Source organism: Eumetopias jubatus, unplaced genomic scaffold (assembly GCF_037043125.1).
Source record: "Eumetopias jubatus isolate StellerSeaLion01/CBP00866 unplaced genomic scaffold, mEumJub1_p1.0 scaffold_11, whole genome shotgun sequence".
Taxonomy (NCBI): Eukaryota; Metazoa; Chordata; class Mammalia; order Carnivora; family Otariidae; genus Eumetopias; species Eumetopias jubatus.
Window position 1 is genome coordinate 107,335,133 of NW_028274817.1, and position 21,042 is coordinate 107,356,174.

General features: G+C 38.3%; 1 protein-coding gene across 1 annotated transcript; it reads right to left on the reverse strand.

The window, feature by feature from the left end:
- Positions 1 to 2,709: 2,709 nt before the first annotated feature.
- Positions 2,710 to 20,774, reverse strand: EIF2S3 (eukaryotic translation initiation factor 2 subunit gamma). Its single transcript, XM_028122551.2, has 12 exons — positions 20,430 to 20,774; positions 19,814 to 19,877; positions 18,715 to 18,842; positions 18,509 to 18,630; positions 17,002 to 17,096; positions 15,412 to 15,570; positions 13,594 to 13,728; positions 11,926 to 12,020; positions 11,423 to 11,567; positions 9,839 to 10,008; positions 9,394 to 9,566; positions 2,710 to 3,134 (listed from the first exon to the last, which is right to left on the reverse strand). The coding sequence occupies exons 1-12, from the start codon at positions 20,496 to 20,498 to the stop codon at positions 3,071 to 3,073; spliced, it is 1,419 nt and encodes a 472-aa protein (XP_027978352.1). The 5' UTR covers positions 20,499 to 20,774; the 3' UTR covers positions 2,710 to 3,070.
- Positions 20,775 to 21,042: the final 268 nt, after the last annotated feature.

Genomic DNA, 21,042 nt, shown 5'->3' on the forward strand with positions numbered 1-21,042 from the left:
TTAAAAAGTTATTGTGGATTGTGTTAAATACATCTTCAAGGTAAGCTTTTCTCTTTCAACCTCTGTAACTTCCATGTGTACACAAGAATGCATTATTCTTTTAATATATTGCCGGATTTACTAATATTTTAGAGTGGATTTTATAACTTTGTGAGAATATGTTCCAGTGGTTTTGTTATTTTGTTTTTGGTAGTATTTCTCTCCAGGTTTGGGCAGCAGGGACAGAACTTTGAACAATGAGTTATGAGGTCTCCTTTTTCGTCTTTTCATTTCCTATATTCTGAAACAGTTTAAAGAGAAATTACCTAATCTTTGAAATTTGGCAGAATGTATATTGAGTTTGTGGAAACTTCTGCAGAGGTAATTTTTTACTAATCCAAGGGTATCAGCTTCATTTTCGATAACTTCTAAAAATTTTATGTATTTCTAGAAAAGCATCCATTTCAATGAATACTTCACCATATTAAATTTTCCTAGAAATGGGATTTCAGAAGTTTTATTAAAAGTGCAGCTATATGCACTTATTAGAAGAAAATTCTTTTTCTTCTGCAACCCCCCCCCCACACACACACAAACACACATCATCTTTGTGAGACCAGTGCTCTAACCCCTGAGCTACGGAGCCACACATCATCTTTGGAGGTTACATAATAGAACTTTCTATGGCAGCCTGGAAATTGCAATGTCACAGCTAGACTGCTCTCATACCCCATTTCTGTGAGACTTTACAACTTACCATACAGTGGTACACAAAGCATTCTCTTATAAAAAGGGCAACACTGTTATGTTGAGAACAGAGTGCAGTGGGGCAAGTGTGGAAGCATGGAGGAGTTACGCAGTGCTATTCTAGGTGATAGCCCATGGTGGCGTCAACTAGGTTGTTAACAGTAGAGGGGATGAGAACTGGTCAGACTCTGAAAATATCTTGACAGGTGAGCCAAGAGGATTTACACACGCAATGTACTTTCATCACTAACACTGCATTACAGGCAGATTCTCAACCAGGTACAGCTTTTGCTAAGAATCAATGCACTGACTTCAAGTTTTAAGAAAATTAGGCCCACTGTTTTCCAATTTGTGTATACCTACTTACATTAAGCACACTGCTTCATAAATCTGTTGAAATTCATGTAGATGCTGGAAATAGACTTCTGCTTTCAATTGTGACATGAGATTACTTAAGATAAATTTAGTCAACTATTGAAGCTTTAGGACTTGTTATCCCAGAATTACTGGCGGAAGGGGCTTACAAAACAAATGGGGACATGTTAAATATAAAATTAACGTCTGGGGACGCCTGAGTGGCTCAGTTGGTTAAGCGATTGCCTTTGGCTCAGGTCATGATCCTGGAGTCCTGGGATCAAGTCCCACATCAGGCTCCCTGCTTAGCAGGGAGTCTGCTTCTCCCTCTGACCCTCCCCGCTCTTGTGCGCGCTCTCTCTTCATTCTCTCTCTCTCAAATAAATCTTTAAAAAAAATAAAATTAACATCTGGATTAGGATCTCGCTTTATTTAAATGTCCTTCATGCTACAACACAACCCTTCAATCAAGTATACGACATTATATGCTTCTTCAGAACTTATAAATTTAAGTAACAATTCACAGCCACACCTTCTAAATTTCTACAAGGCAGTTTCAATGCCTGAAAAGGCTTATTATTAGATTGTGGCATCAAATCCCACATTAAATGCAAATTTAAGAAAAGCAACTAGAGACTATTATCAGACTATTTATTATTAGACTAACAAAACTCAGTAAATTCTGTGTTATTTGATACACCTACTTCTCAACTCTCTAAACTCATTTCTTAACACTGGGGAGTTTTTTAAAGTATCAATGCCAGGGCTCCATCCCTACTCAATTAAATCAGAATCTCTGCAGGCCATCTTTTTCTTTTTTTTAAGGTTCTCCAGCAAATCTAATGTCAGTCAGAGTTGGGACCTACTGCTTTAAGAGGATCTTACAAAGAAAAAAATAAATAAAAATAAAGCAGGGACACCTGGGTGGCTCAACCTGTTAAGCATATCTGTCTTCAGCTTGGGTCATGACCTCAGGGTCCTGGGATCGAGCCCCGCATCAGGCTCCTCGCTCAGTGGAGTCTGGTTCTGCCCCTCCACCCTACTTGTGCTCTCTCTCGAATAAAATCTTTAAAAAAATAAAAAAGCAGAGCACAGGAAAAATATAAGAAAATGCAGAATAAGTTAAAAACCAAAAGGCTCACCCTTTGCTTTCTAACATCACTGACCTCTTGAAAGGTCCAAAGGTTACTAATATTAGAATCTACATTATAACCATATTAAGCAGTTAAGAAAAAATATAAAATAAGGCCTAGAAAGATCTATGTTACTTATCTAGAATCATCTGGCTTAACAATGTTTTCCAATGGGGGAAGGCTATCAGGTTTCAGGTATAAACCAATGCAGAAACAATTGCAGGGCACCACAGGGAGGTGAGAACTTCTGGCTCTAGTTTCCTGTGTTCCAGTTAAGGAAAAGAGGAAGGGAAAAAAAGGTGTGACCATGGAAATGAGTTCCTATGCTCTAAAGGATAATTTTTATTAATTTCCTTTTCACTCATAATTTCAAAGATAAAGCAACATAAAACATGGGGCAAAGGAAAGCTGGTTTTCAAGAACTTGAGTCTTCAAGTTTTTACTGGTTACGATAGTCCTTCAAGCCTGGAACCACTCAAAGATGAATCATGCAAAGTAAGAAGAAAACCTTTATTTGAAACAGGTTTGTTGGTATGTGTGCTACAGAAAGGGCTGGTTGCAGCAAAGAGTTTCATTTCAAACCTGCACTAATGTATAAATTAGACATTATTTGGGAATGATTAATTTCTGCTAAAATGTAGATTCAATCCAACATTATGCCAATTTTTACATTTATTGTAGACCCTATTTTAGCACTAAAAGTTAAATTTTCATCACCAAAAAATGAGAATAACCTTACAGCCACCACTAAGGTAATGAGCTGTGAAATTAATTTCCCAGTATTGCTTTGAAAATATACCCCCAGGTTGTAAAGAGAAATCCCGACTCCATCCAAATGTATATTTCACTGGAATTCTTCAGTCATCATCTACTGTTGGCTTGATTGTCACTCCTCTTCTTATTTGACCCCAACCAATTAAACTGCAAAAAAAAAAAATTTTTACAACTATGATTTTACACCCATTTCATTATCATTACCACACAATCATATGACATAACTGGTTTTACTTGCTTATCTGCTAAATCTGAATGTTCCCAAAACCTGCTGCTTCAAGAAAGCTCACACTTTCTTCTTAGATCCTCAGACCCGCAAAGATGGGCCCTAGCCAGAATGAATGACCAAAAAAGCAAACAAAAAGTTGCTACTACAAATGTGTTTGTCTTCACTCTATTGAAATATACTCACCCCTCCAGAACCACCAGTCTTCCAGTCCAACTAAGGAATCATGCTGATACACAATCTACCACAGTCTGATTTTCTAAAAAATCTCATTTTCTATCCTTTTCTCCTTGAAAAAATGCTTTTTTACCATTCACAGCACTCAACAGATCACAAAGGATTTAGCATGACCTTGGCTGGTAAAGAAAATTAAGAGACGAACTAGAAGAACGTATAGTCTATTAGCAGATACTCTGAATAGCAGAGGTACCTCTGCTCCCTCTTTCAATGTTTGCTCTAATTAATGGCCAGGATGGATTGCTACCTCAACAACAGCTTCAAGAACAAAACCCATCTAAACACGGGGTAAAACCACAATCCTAGGGAATGTAAAGATCATTCAGATGCTCTCATTTAATAATTTTAACATACTTGCTAATTTTTAAAAATTTGACTATTTTTTATTTCAATTTATTATTGAAGTAAAATCGACATACAATATATTGGTTTCAGGTGTACAACATAGTGATTTGACAATTCTACATATTATTCTATGCTTATTACAAGTGTACTCACCATCTGGCACCATACATTACAATATTATTGACTATGCTCCCTAATGTGCACTTTTCATTTCTAGGACTTATTTATTTTATAACTGGAAGCCTTAATCCCTTTCACCTATTGCACTTGTCCCCCTACCTACCTCATCCCCCCCACCAGAAACCACTAATTGTCCTCTCTCTGTATATATATTTTTGAAGATTTTATTTATTTGACAGAGAGAGCACAAGCAGAGGGAAAGAGGGAGAAGCAGGCTCCCCGCTGAGCAAGGAGCCCGATGCGAGACTCGATCCCAGGACCCTGGGATCACGACCCAGGTCGAAGGCAGCCGTTTAACCGACTGAGCCACCCAGGTGTCCCTTGTTCTCTGTATTTATGAGCCTGTTTTTTAGATTCCACCGATGACTGAAATCATATAGTATTTGTCTTTCTCCAACTTACTTCACTTAGCATAATACCCTCTAGATCCATCCATGTTGTCACAAACGGCAAGACTATTTTTTTATGGCTGAGTAATATTTCATTGTGTATATATACCACATCTACTTCATCCACTCATCTACAGATGGACACTTGGCTATTATAACACAGCAATAAACATTGATACATACACACATTATCTTTTCAAATTAGTGTTGTTTTCTTTGGGTAAATACCCAGTAGAATTACCAAATGATATAGTATTTTCATTTTAAGTTTCTGAGGAACTTCCATAATGTTTTCCATAGTAGTCTCACCAATTTATATTCCCACGAACAGTGTATGAGGGTTCCCTTTCCTTCACATCCTTACCAACACTTATTTCTTGACTTTTGGGTTTTTTTTTAAAGATTTATTTATTTATTTGAGAAAAAGAGAATCTCAAACAGACCCCCCACCAGAGTGGAGCCCAACATGGGGCTCGATTTCACAATCCTGAGATCATGACCGGAGCTGAAATCAAGAGTCGGATGTCCAACCGAGTCACCCAGGTGCCCGTTTTTCTTGTCCTTTTGACACTAGCCATTCAGGAGTGGTGTATAACTCACTGTGGTTTTGATTTGTATTTTCCCGACTATTAGTGATACTGAGCATTTTTTTCATGTGTTTGTTGGTCACCTGTATGTCTTTGGAAAAATGTCTATTAAGGTGCACTGCCCTTTTTAAAACTGAATTGTTTGGCTTACTTGGCGTGTAGTTGTGGAAGTTCTTTATATATTTTGGATATTAAACCCTTATCGGATACATCATTTACAAATACCTTTTCCCATTCAGTAGAATGTCTTTTCATTTTGCTGATGGTTTCTTTGCTGTGCAAAAACTTTATTATATTTTGGTGTCGTCCCAATAGTTTATTTTTGCTTTTCCCTTGCTTGAGGAGACATATCCATAAATATGCTGCTAAAGCTGATGTCAAAGATTACTGCCTGTTTTAAGAATTTTACCGTTTTGGGCGCTGGGTGGCTCAGTTAGTTATTGGCTCAGGTCATGATCCTGGAGTTCCAGGATCAAGTCCCGCATCGGGCTCCCTGTTCAGCAGGGAGTCTGCTTCTCCCTCTGACCTTCCCTCTTCTCATGTGCTCTCTCTCTAATAAATAAAAAAAAAAAAAAAAAAATTTTACGGTTTTGGGGGGCGCCTGGGTGGCTCAGTTGTTAAGTGTCTGTCTTCAGCTCAGGTCATGATCCCAGGGTCCTGGGATCGAGTCCCATATCGGGCTCCCTGCTCCTCGGGAAGCCTGCTTCTCCCTCTCCCACTCCCCCTGCTCGTGTTCCCTCTCTTGCTGTGTCTCTCTGTCAAATAAATAAAATATTTACAAAAAAAAAAAAGAATTTTACGGTTTTGGGTCTCACATTTAGGTCTTGAATTTATTTTGGGGTATGGTGTAAAAAGTGGTCCAGTTTTGGGGCGCCTAGGTGGCTCAGTCAGTTAAGTGTCTGCCTTCAGCTCAGGTCATGAACTCAGGGTCCTGGGATAGAGCCCCAAGTCGGACTCCCTGCTCAGCGGGGAGTCTGCTTTTCCTTCTCCCTCTGTCTCCCCATCCCCCGCGCTTGTGCACATGCTCTGTTTCAAATAAATAAAATCTTAAAAAAAAAAAGGTGGTCCAGTTTCACTCTTTTGTGTGTAGCTGTCCAGTTTTCCTAGCACCATTTTTTGAAGAGATTCTTTTCCCCACTGTATATTCTTTCCTCTGTCATAGATTAACTGACCACATAAGCATGGGTTTTTTTCTTGACTATTCTGTTCCATGGATCTATTTGTCTGTTTTTTTGTGTCAGTACCATACTGTTTTGATTACTACAGGTTTGCAAGACAGCTTGAAATCCGGGATTGTGATATCTCCAGCTTTGTACTTTTTTCTCAAGACTGTTTTGGCTATTCGGGATCTTTTGTGGTTCCACACAAATTTTAGGATTATTTATTCTAATTCTATGAAAAATGCTATGGAATTTTGATAGGAATTGCACTGAATCTGTAGATTGCTTTGGACAGTAACACCATTTCAACAATATTAATTCTTCTAATCCATAAGCATAGTGTATCTTTCCATTTGTTTGTATTGTCTTCAATTTCTTTCACCAAAGTCTTATAGTTTTCAGAGTATAGGTCTTTCACCTCCTTAGATTTATTCCTAGGTATTTTATTCTTTTTTTAATTCTTTTTTTCTTTTTGGAGCAACCATAAATAGAATCGTTTTCTTAATTTCTCTTTCTGCTACTCTGTTATTAGTATATAGAAGTACAACAGATTTCTATATATTAATTTTGTATCCTACAACTTTCTTGAATCCATTTATTATTAGTAGTAACAGTTTTCTGGTGGAGTCTTGCTAATTTTTAAGCGAAATCTAGTTTCATGTGGATAGAATCCTCTTATAGTATTAGTGGGCAGACACACAAAAAAATCCTTTTATTTTAAAATCTGTTCTGATCTAGGAAATGTACCATTCTAACTAAGTGAGAATAATACATTCCCTGTTGAGAGTTTCTGGAAGTTTATTATTTAAGCCTATTTTAAAATACCCTGGGAATCAGTGTGTCTATAATAGCTAATGGTATAATCACACCAAAGAGTAAAATCAAATGACATAAATCACCACAAAGCAGGGTTATTTACTTAAAATTCAACTAGAAGTTTAACTCTCTAAATTATAGAGTAATAATTCAAATCAATCTTCTGAACAGTAAGTGATGAGAGACCTTCATGGGGCACAGTATCAGGGAAACCTTAATAAGGGAAGTAGTCAGCAAAAAACAGAGCGCCGAAGGTGATCTGAATAATTATGACAACAATGAGGACCCAGAACAGTGTAATTTAGATGGTTTGTATGAGACAAAGCAGGAAGAAATAAAATGCATTGAAGCAGGTTTCCAGAAAGGTCCAGAATATCATAAAGTAGTGAGAACTACTGGAAATTAATGAACACAGCATAATAAAAATGTTTTAGGAAGATTAATTTTGACTGAGCTCTTAACTAACAAAGAGGCAAATTAGGAATCTTCTGCGGTAACTTTTTTGTTAGAGAGAGAGAGGGGGGGGGAGAGAGAGAGAGAGAGAGAGAGAGGGCACGCACAGCAGGGGGAGAAGCAGGCTCCCCACTGAGTAGGAAGCCTGATGCAGGACCTGATCCCAGGACCCTGGGATCATGACCTGAGGCGAAGGCAGCCGCTCAACTGAATGAGCCACCTGGGCACCCCATCTTTTGCAGTAACTTTTAAGTATGAAATGATGGCAGTAAGGGGCATAATGAGGCCACATAGAATAGAAAGTAAAGGGTAGATTCAGTAACTAACTAGGTAACTGAGAGCAAACAGTCAGAAGTCAAAGATGTGTCTCCTTGCTTATCCACTCAAAGGACATAGAAGAAATAGCACCCTAGGAACAATGAGCACTTCTAGCACCCAGATCTTCATTTCTAAATATCATTCCCCATTAAAAGAAACCAGGCTTTCCTGGAGAAACGGCCAATTTTAAAACTGGAGCAGGGGAAGTATAAGATGAGTTTGGAATATCTTGTGCCAGAAACTAAGGAACTGTTAAAAAAAAAAAATGAGGGGCGCGTGGGTGGCTCAGTTGTTAAGCGTCTGCCTTCGGCTCAGGTCATGATCCCAGGGTCCTGGAATCGAGCCCCACATCGGGCTCCCTGCTCAGTGGGAAGCCTGCTTCTCCCTCTCCCACTCCCCCTTCTTGTGTTCCTGCTGTCGCAATCTCTCTGTGAAATAAATAAAATCTTAAAAAGTACATTAAAAAAAATGATGGGGACATGTCAAAAGGACACAGAAGCCAGCTTGAAGGATCGCTACTAGACAAATCCTGAACAATTTGGCATTAAAATAAATAAGGACAGTAATGATTCATAACCTATTGAAATAAAATAGAACTCCACGAGTCTATATTATAACCAGTTAAATAAACAATAGGGAAAAAAACAATAAATGAGAAGTGGTGGGTTGGGGGAGGGGTGTCATTTTGTAATCATATAATCAAGTTCAATTCAGACAAGAATCATCAGTGGATGCTAAATCCAGGGGGATGAGATGTGATGAGGAGTAAGCTATTCACCGAGACTCAATGACTCTTCCCACAAAATGCTTAATAGGTGCACAGGTATAAAGAATATATAGTAGAAAAACTGGACAACACTTCAACTGCATAATCAAAATTAACCTCCACAAGGAGGAGCAATCAGATCTCATGGGCCTCTGGCTGTGATTTCCTGAGAAGACATCACTACCTATATAAGTATTCCAGCCAAGAATACATAACCTGAATCTAATCTTAGGAAGTATCAGATAAACTCAAATTGAGGAAGAGTAAGAATGTATTCTTCAAAATAGTCAATGTCAAGTAAGACAAAAAAAATTGAGGAAGTACCCAATTAGAGATCAAAGAGACATATGACAACTAAATGCAGTGAGTGAGCCTAGACCAGAGGGACTAGAGGACATTACTGGGACAAGCTGTATAACTGGACTATCAACTGTAGGTTTCAGTAATTTATTGATGTTAACTTCTTGTAGTGCTTAAGATAATGTCCTTGTTTTTAGGAAATATACACCAGTGTGTTAAGAGATCAAGAGGTATGATATACACAACCCACTCCTCAAACAGTTGAGAAAAAAGTTTATACATAATAGAATACACACACACACACACACACACACACACAAATAAATTGTGTATCTGGGAAAAGGAAACAGGAGTTGTGTGCAACTCTTGCAATTTTCTTGTTAAGTTTGAAATTATTTCCAAATATAAAGTTTTAAAAATCCAAAGAGAAATACTGAACCTAAATTCATTGGTTTTTTCATAGGTTGTGTGTATCACAAATCAGGGCTAGAAATACAGATTCAAAGTCATCCAAATAAACAGCTGACCTAAAGAACTGCTGTGTTTAAGGTAAAGTGTGCATGCACACCACCAAGAACTTAAGGGAACTGTCTTTTTTATTAGATAGTGACAAAGGCTTGTAAGCTTACCGCCAGTGTTTCTCAACTCTTCGGCTAAGGGCAATTTTTTCTCCTACTTCTGTGCACACAGGATTAGTCAAAACGATTTTGCCCAAATCGGCCTTGACTGCACTAACTCTTCCTCCTGTTGACAGGGATCCTATGTTCACCATGAGCACTTCATTCTTAGAGAGCTTTTGCACCTAGAAAATAAATCGAGGAAAGATAAACGCCCAAATCAAGAAAATGCTTTCCAAAAATGACTGCTTATTTTCCTACATCCTTGCCAACAATAGATACCAGTAATTTTCCATCTCTGCTAACCTGAGACTTTTCAACTTCCTGAAAGTAGAAAGCCAAATTTACTCACCTTTTCTTTATCTTAATCCCACGTTAACTATAAAAGAATGAACCTCAAAACTGGTCCTAACATGACTGCCACTTTTCTGAAACAGGAATTACAGAAAGCACTTACCTTTGCTGCTTTCTTGTCTCCTTCAGTGCGTACACCTAGCAGCCGTCTAAGTAGGAAATAGGAGATTTCCAATTCTGTGAAGATCTCCGGTAAAGCTCCAACTGCACCAAGTACCTGTCCCACCATTCTGTCAGCCCGGCACAAAGTGGGGTCAATTTTTGTTCCCACTCCTGATATAAAAACAAGATATATAAAGCCCAACTTTTATTTTCTATAAAGCAGTTTACCCAAAACTTAGTCAAACAAGTACAACGTATACCTGTACATTTTAATACACGTTTCTCATACTCATATATTCTCATACTCATGTAATAGCTACACAGGCATGACAAAGTACCTACCTTACCTGAAGAAATAGAAACAAAAACCCATGGATTAGTTGGGCATTTGAGAACAGTCTCTTGATTTAAATTCTAAACAAAGGACAGAGAGGACAGCATAACTCAAAAATGAGTCTAATATACTTAATAAAGGTTGAAAAGATAAAAATTCATAATGAGTAATTTTTAGAATATTTGCCTGCCATTTCTCCCCTGGAAGGCTGATAAAAAAATAACTTCAGGACTTCACATATGATTCCTGGGATCCACTTTAAAATATTTTAGCCACGTATGAGGAGAGGGAAGGAGACATAAAGATGAAGCAAGACTGGTAAAGTACTGATAACTGTTCAAGCTGAGTGGTGGCTACATGAGCGTTATCATTAAATTATATACACTAAACTCTTAATTACAGGATAGAAAAGTGAATTATATACCCAAAAACCAGAGAACCAAAAGACAAACTTCTTTATCCAACAATTTCTTCTTTAATCCAAAGGAACAACATATCTAATTCCCTTTGAATCTTGTCTTTTTCTGGGTATCTGGTAAGACACTAAGTTGTAAGGAACTAGAAAAATCCATAAAATCATCTCAGTAACTGCTACACATTCAGAGTTATTTTTTTATTCCCACCTCAGAGTAAACATGACCTGACAGGATTCAATTGACATTTGTGGGTAACTTTCCATTTGCAAAACACACAAAAAAACCACCACTCTCTACCACCAAAATTGTGTAGACAAAAAAGTATACTTGATCATTTTAAATGCTGGATCATAAAACTTATTTTATTACTGCTAAAAGGAATTACTTCATATACTAAACCAAAATGTATTCTTCTTTATCCTTAAAAATAACTCTTACAAACACATGAAACCATTTTATGAACTAAAACTAACAGCTTAACCACACGAATGTTTCCCACTCCAATCAATTATTTAAAATACCCAATTAAGGGGCGCCTGGGTGACTCAGTCGTTAAGTGTCTGCCTTCAGCTCAGGTCGTGATCCCAGGGTTTTGGGATCGAGCCCTGCACTGGGCTCCCTGCTCGGTGGGAAGCCTGCTTCTCCCTCTCCCACTCCCCCTGCTTGTGTTCCCTCTCTCACTGTCTCTCTGGCAAAAAAAATAAATAAAAAATTAAAAATAAATAAATAAATAAAATACTCAATTAAAAATCTACAATATTATCTTTCTGGGTAATCCTTTTCCCATGAAAAATACCACAAATTAAAAATGTAGGGATGAGAGAAAAATCCTTACCAATAAGACCTCCTGGAGCAGCATATTGAAGATCATTATGTTCTGCAAAAAGTGACACGATTTTGGAAAAGATTGGTTTACACATGAGTTTTCCTTCACTATCTTTGGAAACAATACCAGGTCTGACTTCTATCTCCTGGCCCACCTGTAAACATGTAAGTTAGTAATTAGAATTACTGTGGGACGACACCATTATCACTTACAAACCAAAAGTCCTAATAGGAAGACACCAAAACTGAAAATTTCAGGCAATTATTTCTCTATGTTGAGGACTGTTACTAAAAAAAAAAAAAAAAGAAAAGTGGAAGTGAGCTTCAAAACCAGAAACATCCATCCCACTGTTGTTAACTACCTACCACACAAGCTTATCTCCATATAAAATGTGCTCCATACTCAAAAAGGAAAAAAATTTTACTTTCAATTTGGAGTGTCCATACTATTAACCTTATGACTAAGACAAGAGAAAAATAAAATAAAAACACAACAATAAAAATCCAGTTTACCTTTAATACTCCTTTTAGAATACTACCACCAGCTACACCACCCTTAAGGTCATCAACTTCACAGCCAGGTTTGTTGACATCAAAGGACCTAATAACTAAAAGAAAACAAATTCTGCTCATTTTAACTTTAAGAGAAATATTCTTTACTAAGATAACTTTTCTAAGATAGTAGCCACATAATAGTTACACACACAAGGGCGACTTTGTAACAGAATCTACTATCAGTACTCCTATGTTTATTACAGGCTTACTTATGATGAAAATAGTGGAAATAAATTAAAAGTTAATTGATAAGAGGCATATTATGGTACATCCATACTTTGGAATATCAGCAGGTATTAAAGAATGTTTTGAGTTTTTTTTTTTTTTTTAAAGATTTATTTATTTTGGAGAGAACGTACATGCATGTTGGGGGGATGAGCAGAGGGAGAGGGAGAAAGAAACTTAAGCAGACTCTGCACTGAGCGTGGAACCCAACATGGGCCTCAATCCCATGACCGTGAGATCACGACCTGAGCTGAAACCAAGAGTTTGGACACCTAACCAACTTCACCACCCAGGTACCCCTAAAAAAGAATGTTTGACCTATAATGTAATGACCTAAAAGGATAACCCACATATACTATTTAAAACACACACAAAAAAAACTAGACAAATATAACACACAATTTCCATAAAATAAAACTAAAACAGGAAACACGTACATGTTTATACATAATGATGTGAATAAAGAGGAAGGTGTGAGAATAACACACACCATTAACTTTGGTTACTTCTGGGCTAAGGGGCTAGAAGCAAAAGGCAGGGAAACTATGGACTATTTCTTTATCTACCTCTGTATAACTTCTTAAATTAAAATTTAGTTTTAAAAACTACAAAACAACTTTAGAACTACATGAACTGAACTTAGGTCCTGAGAGCAGTGACCCTTAACAAGGATACGCATCACAATCACCCAAGAGAACACTTCCCACAATATAAAGGGGGGCACCAGGTGCAGGCCCAGAGAGGCTCAAATGTCTGTTTTAAAAAGACTGCTACATCTCTGTGTAGGAACCACAAGCTTAGCACAGTACCAATATTTAAGTTCAATCTATGAACTTAAATAAAAGTGAAAAGGACATGAAAATCTTCATTAATGGTACAATGAAAACATTTGTACGAAAGTTCTAATATCCTATTCCTGACTAAAACATTTTAAGTCCATGGAGAATACCGTATGACTCCATCTTGATCACGTGACACGCCATATACAGAACACAAAAAGGTTAAAAGTTCCTTCTGTGTGGGGACTCTGTCCCTCTACCAGTAATGCAATCTAGCACTGCCAATACAATCCCAGAATCAAAAAATATTTTTATGGAGATTATTATCTCTGCAGAAAGAGAAGTATTAATAAACACCCTTCAAGAGGAATCAAGGGATGCCTGGGTGGCTCAGTTGGTTAAGTGTCTGCCTTCAGCTCATGTCATGATCCCAGGGTCCTAGGATCAAGTCCCACATCGGGCTCCTTGCTCAGCAGGGAGCCTGCTTCTCCCTCTGCCTGCCGCTCCCCCTGCTTGTGCATGTACTCTCTCTGACAAATAAAATCTTAAAAAAAAAAAAAAGGAGGAATCACCAATGTGAAAAAGATCAAATTAAGAGCTAAAGACAAATACTATCACTTACCAATAAGTCGGGGTTCTGAAGTAAAGTCTCTTGGGGGTACTGGAATTTTCTTCACTATGTACTCACAAACAACTTCAATATTGTATTTCAGCTGAGCAGAAATTGGAATAATAGGAGCTCCTTCTGCTACTGTACCTATATAAAATTCAAAAAGATTAAGATTCTTTAGTTTTACAGAACTTGATCTTTCTATGTTACAGGAAAGGTTAAGATGACTAAAATAGATGCCTAGGGGAGCCTGGGTGGCTCAGTCAGTTGAGCCTCCTGATCTTGGTTCAGCTCAGGTCATGATCTTGGGAGTCGTAGGATGGAGCCCCATGCCAGGCTCTGTGCTCAGCAGGGAGTCTGCTTAAGATTCTCCCTCTCCCTCGGGGCACCTGGGTGGCTCAGTTGGTTAAACGTCTGCCTTTGGCTCAGGTCATGGTCCCAGGGTCCTGGGATCGAGCCCCACATCGGGCTCCCTTCTCAGAGGGAAGCCTGCTCCTCCCTCTGCCTGCCATTCCCCCTGCTTGTGCTCTCTCTCTGTCAAATAAATAAATAAATAAATAAAAATCTATTAAAAAAAAAAAGATTCTCCCTCTCCCTCTTCTTCTGCCCCTTCTCTAAAAGAAATAAATCTTAAAAAAAAAAACTAAAATAGATGCCTAAACATCCTCACACAAATGCCAGCAACAAACAAATGCAAAGTGATAATTCTGTTTAGAAAGGTGGCAGTATTCTGCTTGTTTTACTCCTGAAAATGAACACTAGTCCCTTTATGGAAAAAAACTGTTAAAATATATTTACACATGTATTTACTATACTAAAATGATAATACTGTCTAAAGGAATAAACTACTAACACTCCTGGGAAAAAGCACTTTACTAGTTTAAAGATTTCTAATAACGTGTAATTAACCTCCCCAAAAATGTCAAGGTAAAATTACAGACTCTTTGCTAATCAAAGACTACTGGCTCATAAAATATTTGCTCCTTATTAATAATATGTCAAACAGGTTGGTCAAAGAAATGGACCAAACATAATTAGATTTTAATCAAAATGACTTATTCTTTTTCATCACGACAGATCTAGGTTCATGGGAGTCAACCCTTCCAACAAAGCTGAGAGAGAATTGTCAACAATAACATGCATCATGTCTTCCCTGAAATGAAAAACCCTATGCAACAGAGAAATGAACGCTATAAAAATTAAATATATCACTGTCACTTCCAATGATCAATGTATTAGGTAAGAGTAGTTTAAGACTTAAGTTTAAAACAAAAAAAGCTTTTTTCATTAAAAAGGACTTTTTTTCCTAAACCGACTCAGTTTCCAGAACACAACTTCAGTTCTAACTTTCAGCCAGCAAAAATATACTTCAGTTTAAACTTCCAATTATAAAGTAAGTCACCAGGATGAAATGTATAGCATACTGAACATAGACAATAATATTTTAACAATTTTGTGTGGTAACAGACGGTAACTACATTTACTGTCAGGAACACTGCATAATGTATAGAATTATCAGAACTGTCGAATCACTGAGTTGTACACTTGAAACTAACGTAACAGTATGTCAACTATACTTCAGTAAGAAAGTATTTTAAATATACATGGATGAAAAGATGTATGTGCTTTAGTTTATCAAATTCACAAACAGATATCACTAATTGTATCCGGTGACTAACAAGTAGTAGGTAGAGAAATAAGGTTTTAAGATGCATAAATTTATCTATTTCAGATAGTCTATTATAGTAAAAGTTAAATTTAACATCCGGTATCTGGATTAAATACCTCTCAAAGTGATTCATAGATTTATTAGCAATTATGGCTTCTTACCTTGTACAAATGCAAGGATCTGTTCATACTGTTCTTTAGCCTGACTTTCTTTTACCAAATCAATTTTATTTTGTAGAATCAAAATATGCTTCAGTTTCATGATTTCTATAGCAGCCAGGTGTTCAGAAGTCTGAGGCTGAGGACAAGACTCATTACCAGCTAGATGATGAGGAATAAAAAAGATGCATGAGAATTAACTGCAAATATCCAGAATAGGCAAATCCATAGGGACAGAAAGCAGATTAGTGGTTGCCAGGAGATGGGGGGAAGGTATGGCATAGAGTGACTGTTTAATGGGCATGGGGTATCCTTCTGGGGCAACGAAAATGTTCTGGAATTAGAAATTGGTGATGCTTGCAGAACACTGTGAATGTACTTAATGTCACTGAGTTGTACACTTTAAATAGTTATAATGGTAAATTTTATTTTGTGTATTTTACTACCAAAACAAACTTAAAGGAAACTTTTGCATGTCCTAGCCTTACTCCAGGCAAAAGTCCTGGATATCACTGCCAAGCATCCACCTTTTGCCCTGTTTCACCCTCTGTGCCTGCGTTCACTGGAGCCTTCAGATCATTTGGCTTTTATCCCTGGTGCTATGCAAGAAGCTTGGAATCAACAAGTTTGGCATCCCAGGGTCTGCCCTTAGCCTTTGCTAAGGTATAAGGTATAGCCCTCTGGCTCTATCCAGTCTTAGAGATGTTTCGGCCCAGTTAAGCTCCTGAGAGGTAAAGAGTAATTAAGGGAAAACACTTACTACAGTCTGTGAATTTCAACTACTACCAAAGGGTACTCCCTAACAAAGGGAGATAAGAACACTAAATGCACAGTTAACGAACAGTGTTATCATAAAGAAATTGGCATTTTTTTGGGGGGCACTCCAACAGTCACCTTCCCCAAGCAGTGATATTGAGCTGTCCTGTACTGTATCTACTTGGCATCCTCTAAAAAAATTATGTCCCATAGATGAAGTGTCTGCCTTTGGCTCAGATCATGATCCAAGGGTCCTAGAATCGAGCCCACCATCAGGCTCCCTGCTCAGGCTGCTTCTCCCTCTCTTCCCTGCTCTTGCTCTATCTCTGTTTCTCAATCTCAAATAAAATCTTTGAAAAAATAAAAATAATGTCCCATAGCAATGAAATCTCTTGACAGCTCACATAAGGAAGGTAGCACAACCCCAGCTTTGAAAACCCCAATTAGGTCTACACTTCAGCACTTACTATAAGATTTGCATCTAAATAAAACCACTATACATCAACATTGCAGTGGATGAAAAATACATGTACACTTACAAATTTAAAATTAAAATAATAAATCATCTCATGTGATCTAGGTGGGAAAAATGCACTACTGACTTTGATTTAAAAATATATACTAACCTAAGAATTCTCATATCAGCCCCACATCCACCTTGCTTAGTATTTTATGATATCTGGTAGGCAGGGATGTCATCCTGGATGACATGTTAGCTCCCATTTGTGTCACCCTTAGGTAATGAATATGACCCTTAATGGCCTTAGTGCTCGTTTAAATATTCCATCTTGGATTTGCTCCACATTGATTTGTCAAAACCAATTCTGATATATTTACCTATCAACAGAAGAGCTGCATCCATCACTGCTGCACCGTTTAGCATAGTAGCCATCAAAATATCGTGGCCAGGACAGTCAACAAAGGAAACATGTCTAACAATTAAGAAATAGCAATCAGTCCTAAAATCAATCCATATTTCAACAGAGAAATTCCCAAATCCAATCAAAATGAATATGGTATAGAGTATGGTAGAAAATATATACTGGAAATGTCATCGATTTGAAAGCTAAAACAGTGTTAACAGAATGGGCACTGCCATCTGAAAAAATAATTTGCCAAAAATTCCTCCAACACCTTGAAAAGCTGGAACTGCCAATCTGAAGTAGAGATGGCAGTACTATTTTAGACAAACTGCTACTTATTGAGAATCACTATTTTTAAAAAGTGTATGCTCACACTGTCAAGATCTGAAACAGGGATTAGCAAACTAAGGCCCTTAGGCCAAATCTGGCCCATACCCACTCAAGCACATATTATTTGCATCTGCTTTCATAACACAAGAGCAGAGAGGAGTTGCCTCTTCCCAGAGAACCTATGGCCTGCAAAGTTGTAAATATTTATGATCTGGCCACTTATAAAAAAAGAAGTTTGCAGATTTCTGATGAGGACCAGAACCAGGGTGAGGCTGAGTGAGACATCTGCCTTAGGGGCAAAATTTAAGAGAGTGCCAAAAAACTCACTAATCAAGATAAATAATATTTAAATTTAAGATTTTTAAAAACAAAATTAATGCAAAAAAATTTGCAACGAGCAAAATATCAAAGGTAACTAATAATGCCACATCGAACCAAAAATAAATAGTGATACTGAAGCAAGAGGGAAAAAAATCTGTAATTTTGAGTTGTCTTTAAACAAATGATATTCTATTAGGATTTTTTTGCATCAATTTCAAAAAGCACTGCCTCGAAATACTGTTTATCCTGATCACTGAGGTGTTTTTTTTTTTTTTTTTGTACATTTTGGGACCAAGGCAAGGGCCTCACTCACCTCTCCCCAGTCCCAGCCTTGCCTCAATGTAAAATTTCCTTGTGGGCCATCCCCAACCGCATTAACATCACTAGGGAGTAGAGGTCTGTATCCTCTGATAAAGAACCAGGATATGAATCACATTCAGAAACTAGATGGGTAACAAGCCATGTACTGAAGAGGGGTAATTAAGAATGGCTTTGTGCATCCCCTATCTAAAAAACAGAAACAACATTGTTTAAAAGAAATGTAGAAAGCCTGGCAAAAAGCTTCCCCTAAATCCAACGAGCTGTGTTTCCCTCCATTCCATCTGCTTACATGATACCTTTCCTTTGGAGAACTTGAATGGAAGTATCTAAATTGAGGTTGAAATACTTGACCTTTCAAATTACTGTCATTATAGACAATAACATTAAAAAATAGACAACAAAAACATTCAGCAATTAGTTTAATAATTTAATCTCAGTTAAATATTTCAAAAAACACAATCACAAGACAATAGAATATGAAGTATAAAGTGTTTTTTGAAAGAGGTCACCTGACTAATTTGAAATTCCCTTTGGTCCCTGGAATGTCTGTAGGAAACTCATCTGGTGTACTACTTCCACAGGATCTATAACATTCCGGCCGGGGACAACTTGGGTCATCAAGTTTATAAATCTAAAAATTCCAATGAAAAAAAGATTCAAATTTGTTATCTGTACATTCAACGAAGTTATTTCTAGTTCCACAGTACAAGCTCACCTTAGCATTAGCATATCCAAGCTTGATTGTAATATTTCTTTCTAGTTCATTTTTGAACCTGACAGTGTGAACTCCAGAAATAGCTTTTACAACTGTGGATTTTCCATGAGCTACATGACCAATTGTACCTACAGAAAAAGTATAAGAAATTAATTCATGTACATTCAGTTACACCAAACACTATTTCAAAAAGCACTGGAGTAGAAAACCCAAAGCTAAAACTCAGTATAAATATCAACATAAAACAAACAGTGACTTCAATTTTTCGTCCTTCATATTCTTTCCTAACAAAACCTTATTCTGATACAGGACTGAATGGAACTTTCCATGTAATCACAAATTCATTCAAAAACTATACTCCAGTATAGTAAAAGCTATTCATCTTATGTTTCTACTCACATAAAAGACTGCCTTCATTTAAAATAAACACTAAATAAGGAGAAGATAAAATCCTAGATACTAAGGAACTTTCCAGCATAACCAAAGTGAAGTAAACAGGTATGAGTCCTGACAACACCAAAAAGAATCCATGAAAACAGGAAAACAACCCAGGTTTAATTATGGTAATGCTATCAAGGTTAGCACATATCTTATAACTTCTTAATAACCTGACGGTAGATAGCTTTACTTTTAAGTTCATTTAATTGTGCCACTTGTATGGGCTGTCAAATTTAAATTTGACACTCAGTCAACATACCTTCTCCTCTAAAGTTCTAGACGGCAATTAGGAGGGGGAAAAAAAACCTTAATAATCACTTATATACCAAATAAAACTTCTGTGAAAATTATGCCCCTGCAATAACCCTGTGTGGCAAGTACCACCACATTTTCACCTCTTCTGCTACACACGACTACATCTTGCCTTATGCTGCTAAATTTTTCATATGTCTGTATCTTTTCTTCTCACCTAGACATGAGCTAGGCTTGAGCAATATATGCTTCCCACAAAATCCAGCAGGTGCTTTACTCACACAGGATCAAAGTCTATTTCTTGGAACATCTGCGTCCTCATAAAATTCAGGCAATCACACAAAGGGAGAAGTTAAAAATTACTTGTCGAGATCAAGCAAGTCAGGTCACCAAGTTATTCTTATCTTACCTATATTAATTGTGGCTTGTCTGCTGATAACTTCGTGTGAAAGTGGCGTCAACTTGGTAACATCCTGCAATGAAACATTTTTATTTTAAATCGCTGTACGTAAGACAGATCACAACTTTTCCTTTGACTTTACATTTGCTACCCACAGCTTGCCACCACGTGAACAGCTCTCCTCCACTTCTAAAGCACTTCTCCTGCAAAGGCAGTATTGTACTCTGATGACTGGGAAGCCCTAAAAGTCCTTCATCGTTACAGAAGACTACACCTCCACTCAGTATGGGAGATGTGAAAGCCCGAGACCCCCCCCCCCCCACCTTGACAGCATTAGCACTGAGGACGAAGTAGATATTCCCTTCCCAGACCTTAGGAAGCAAAAGCCTTAGTAACATTTAACGTCATGACTTTCCAGCCGAATCCTTCGGGGGCTTGAGGTCCCACAACCTCACAGCCCCATGCACAGCTCGCGAACTTGCCAAGGTGCAGGCGGCGGCAGGAGTCTCCCTCCTAACGCACGCTACCAACAGACAGCCCGGCACTGCCTCGTCTCAACGCCTCCCAGGAAGCTCGATCATCCACTTCTGAGTTCACTCCGCATCCTTGCAGAACGAAACCTTACCAAGGTGGCGAGATCCTGACGAGAAAGATGCGGCTGCCCCAGAGTCACTCCAGCCTCACCGCCCGCCATCTTGCTCCGAGAGGAAGGAAGTCGCCCCAGCCGCTGCCTAACCGAACGCAGGTCCCCTTGTGTGGGGCCGGGGGAGCGGAGGCGGGACGACCGACTAGGGCCCCCGCCTGGGAAAGGAGGATGGCCGGTGCAGCAGGGTCCTCGCTGCTTGGACTTCTCTCCGCTTGGGTTTACACAGGGCCTGCCGGAAGACTCACTAAAAAACAGGAGGCAAAGTTTCGGAATCCATTCGTTGCAGACCTGATGGATTTTTGTGCAGGCAACGCTGAGGGCAGCCCCCAAAGAAGACAGCCCCCCCCCCCCCACCGTGCTAGGCGGGTGATGCAACCGCCAAGCGCGCTGGCGAGGGAGAAACCATTTCCGGTTTCCGTGGGGATGGCCGGAAGACTTACCGGAAGCTTCTCTGGGGGTGTGAGGACAGACGGTGGGGCGGTCCATCTTATGATTTCCATAATTTAATAAGGCGAGATCGGCTCGGGGTGCGGCTCGGCTGTGATGGCCACGCTGGCCGCTCTTACGACCCTGCGCGTCACCTGGCGGGCGG

Coding starts and splice junctions, on each gene's coding strand:
- EIF2S3 (XM_028122551.2), bottom strand. CDS start 20,498: ATGGCGGGCGGTGAGGCTGGAGTGACTCTGGGGCAGCCGCATCTTTCT. Junction 18,843..19,813: donor ACAAGCCACAATTAATATAG/GTAAGATAAGAA, acceptor CTTTTTCTGTAG/GTACAATTGGTCATGTAGCT. Junction 11,568..11,925: donor TTCTAAAAGGAGTATTAAAG/GTAAACTGGATT, acceptor ACATGTTTACAG/GTGGGCCAGGAGATAGAAGT.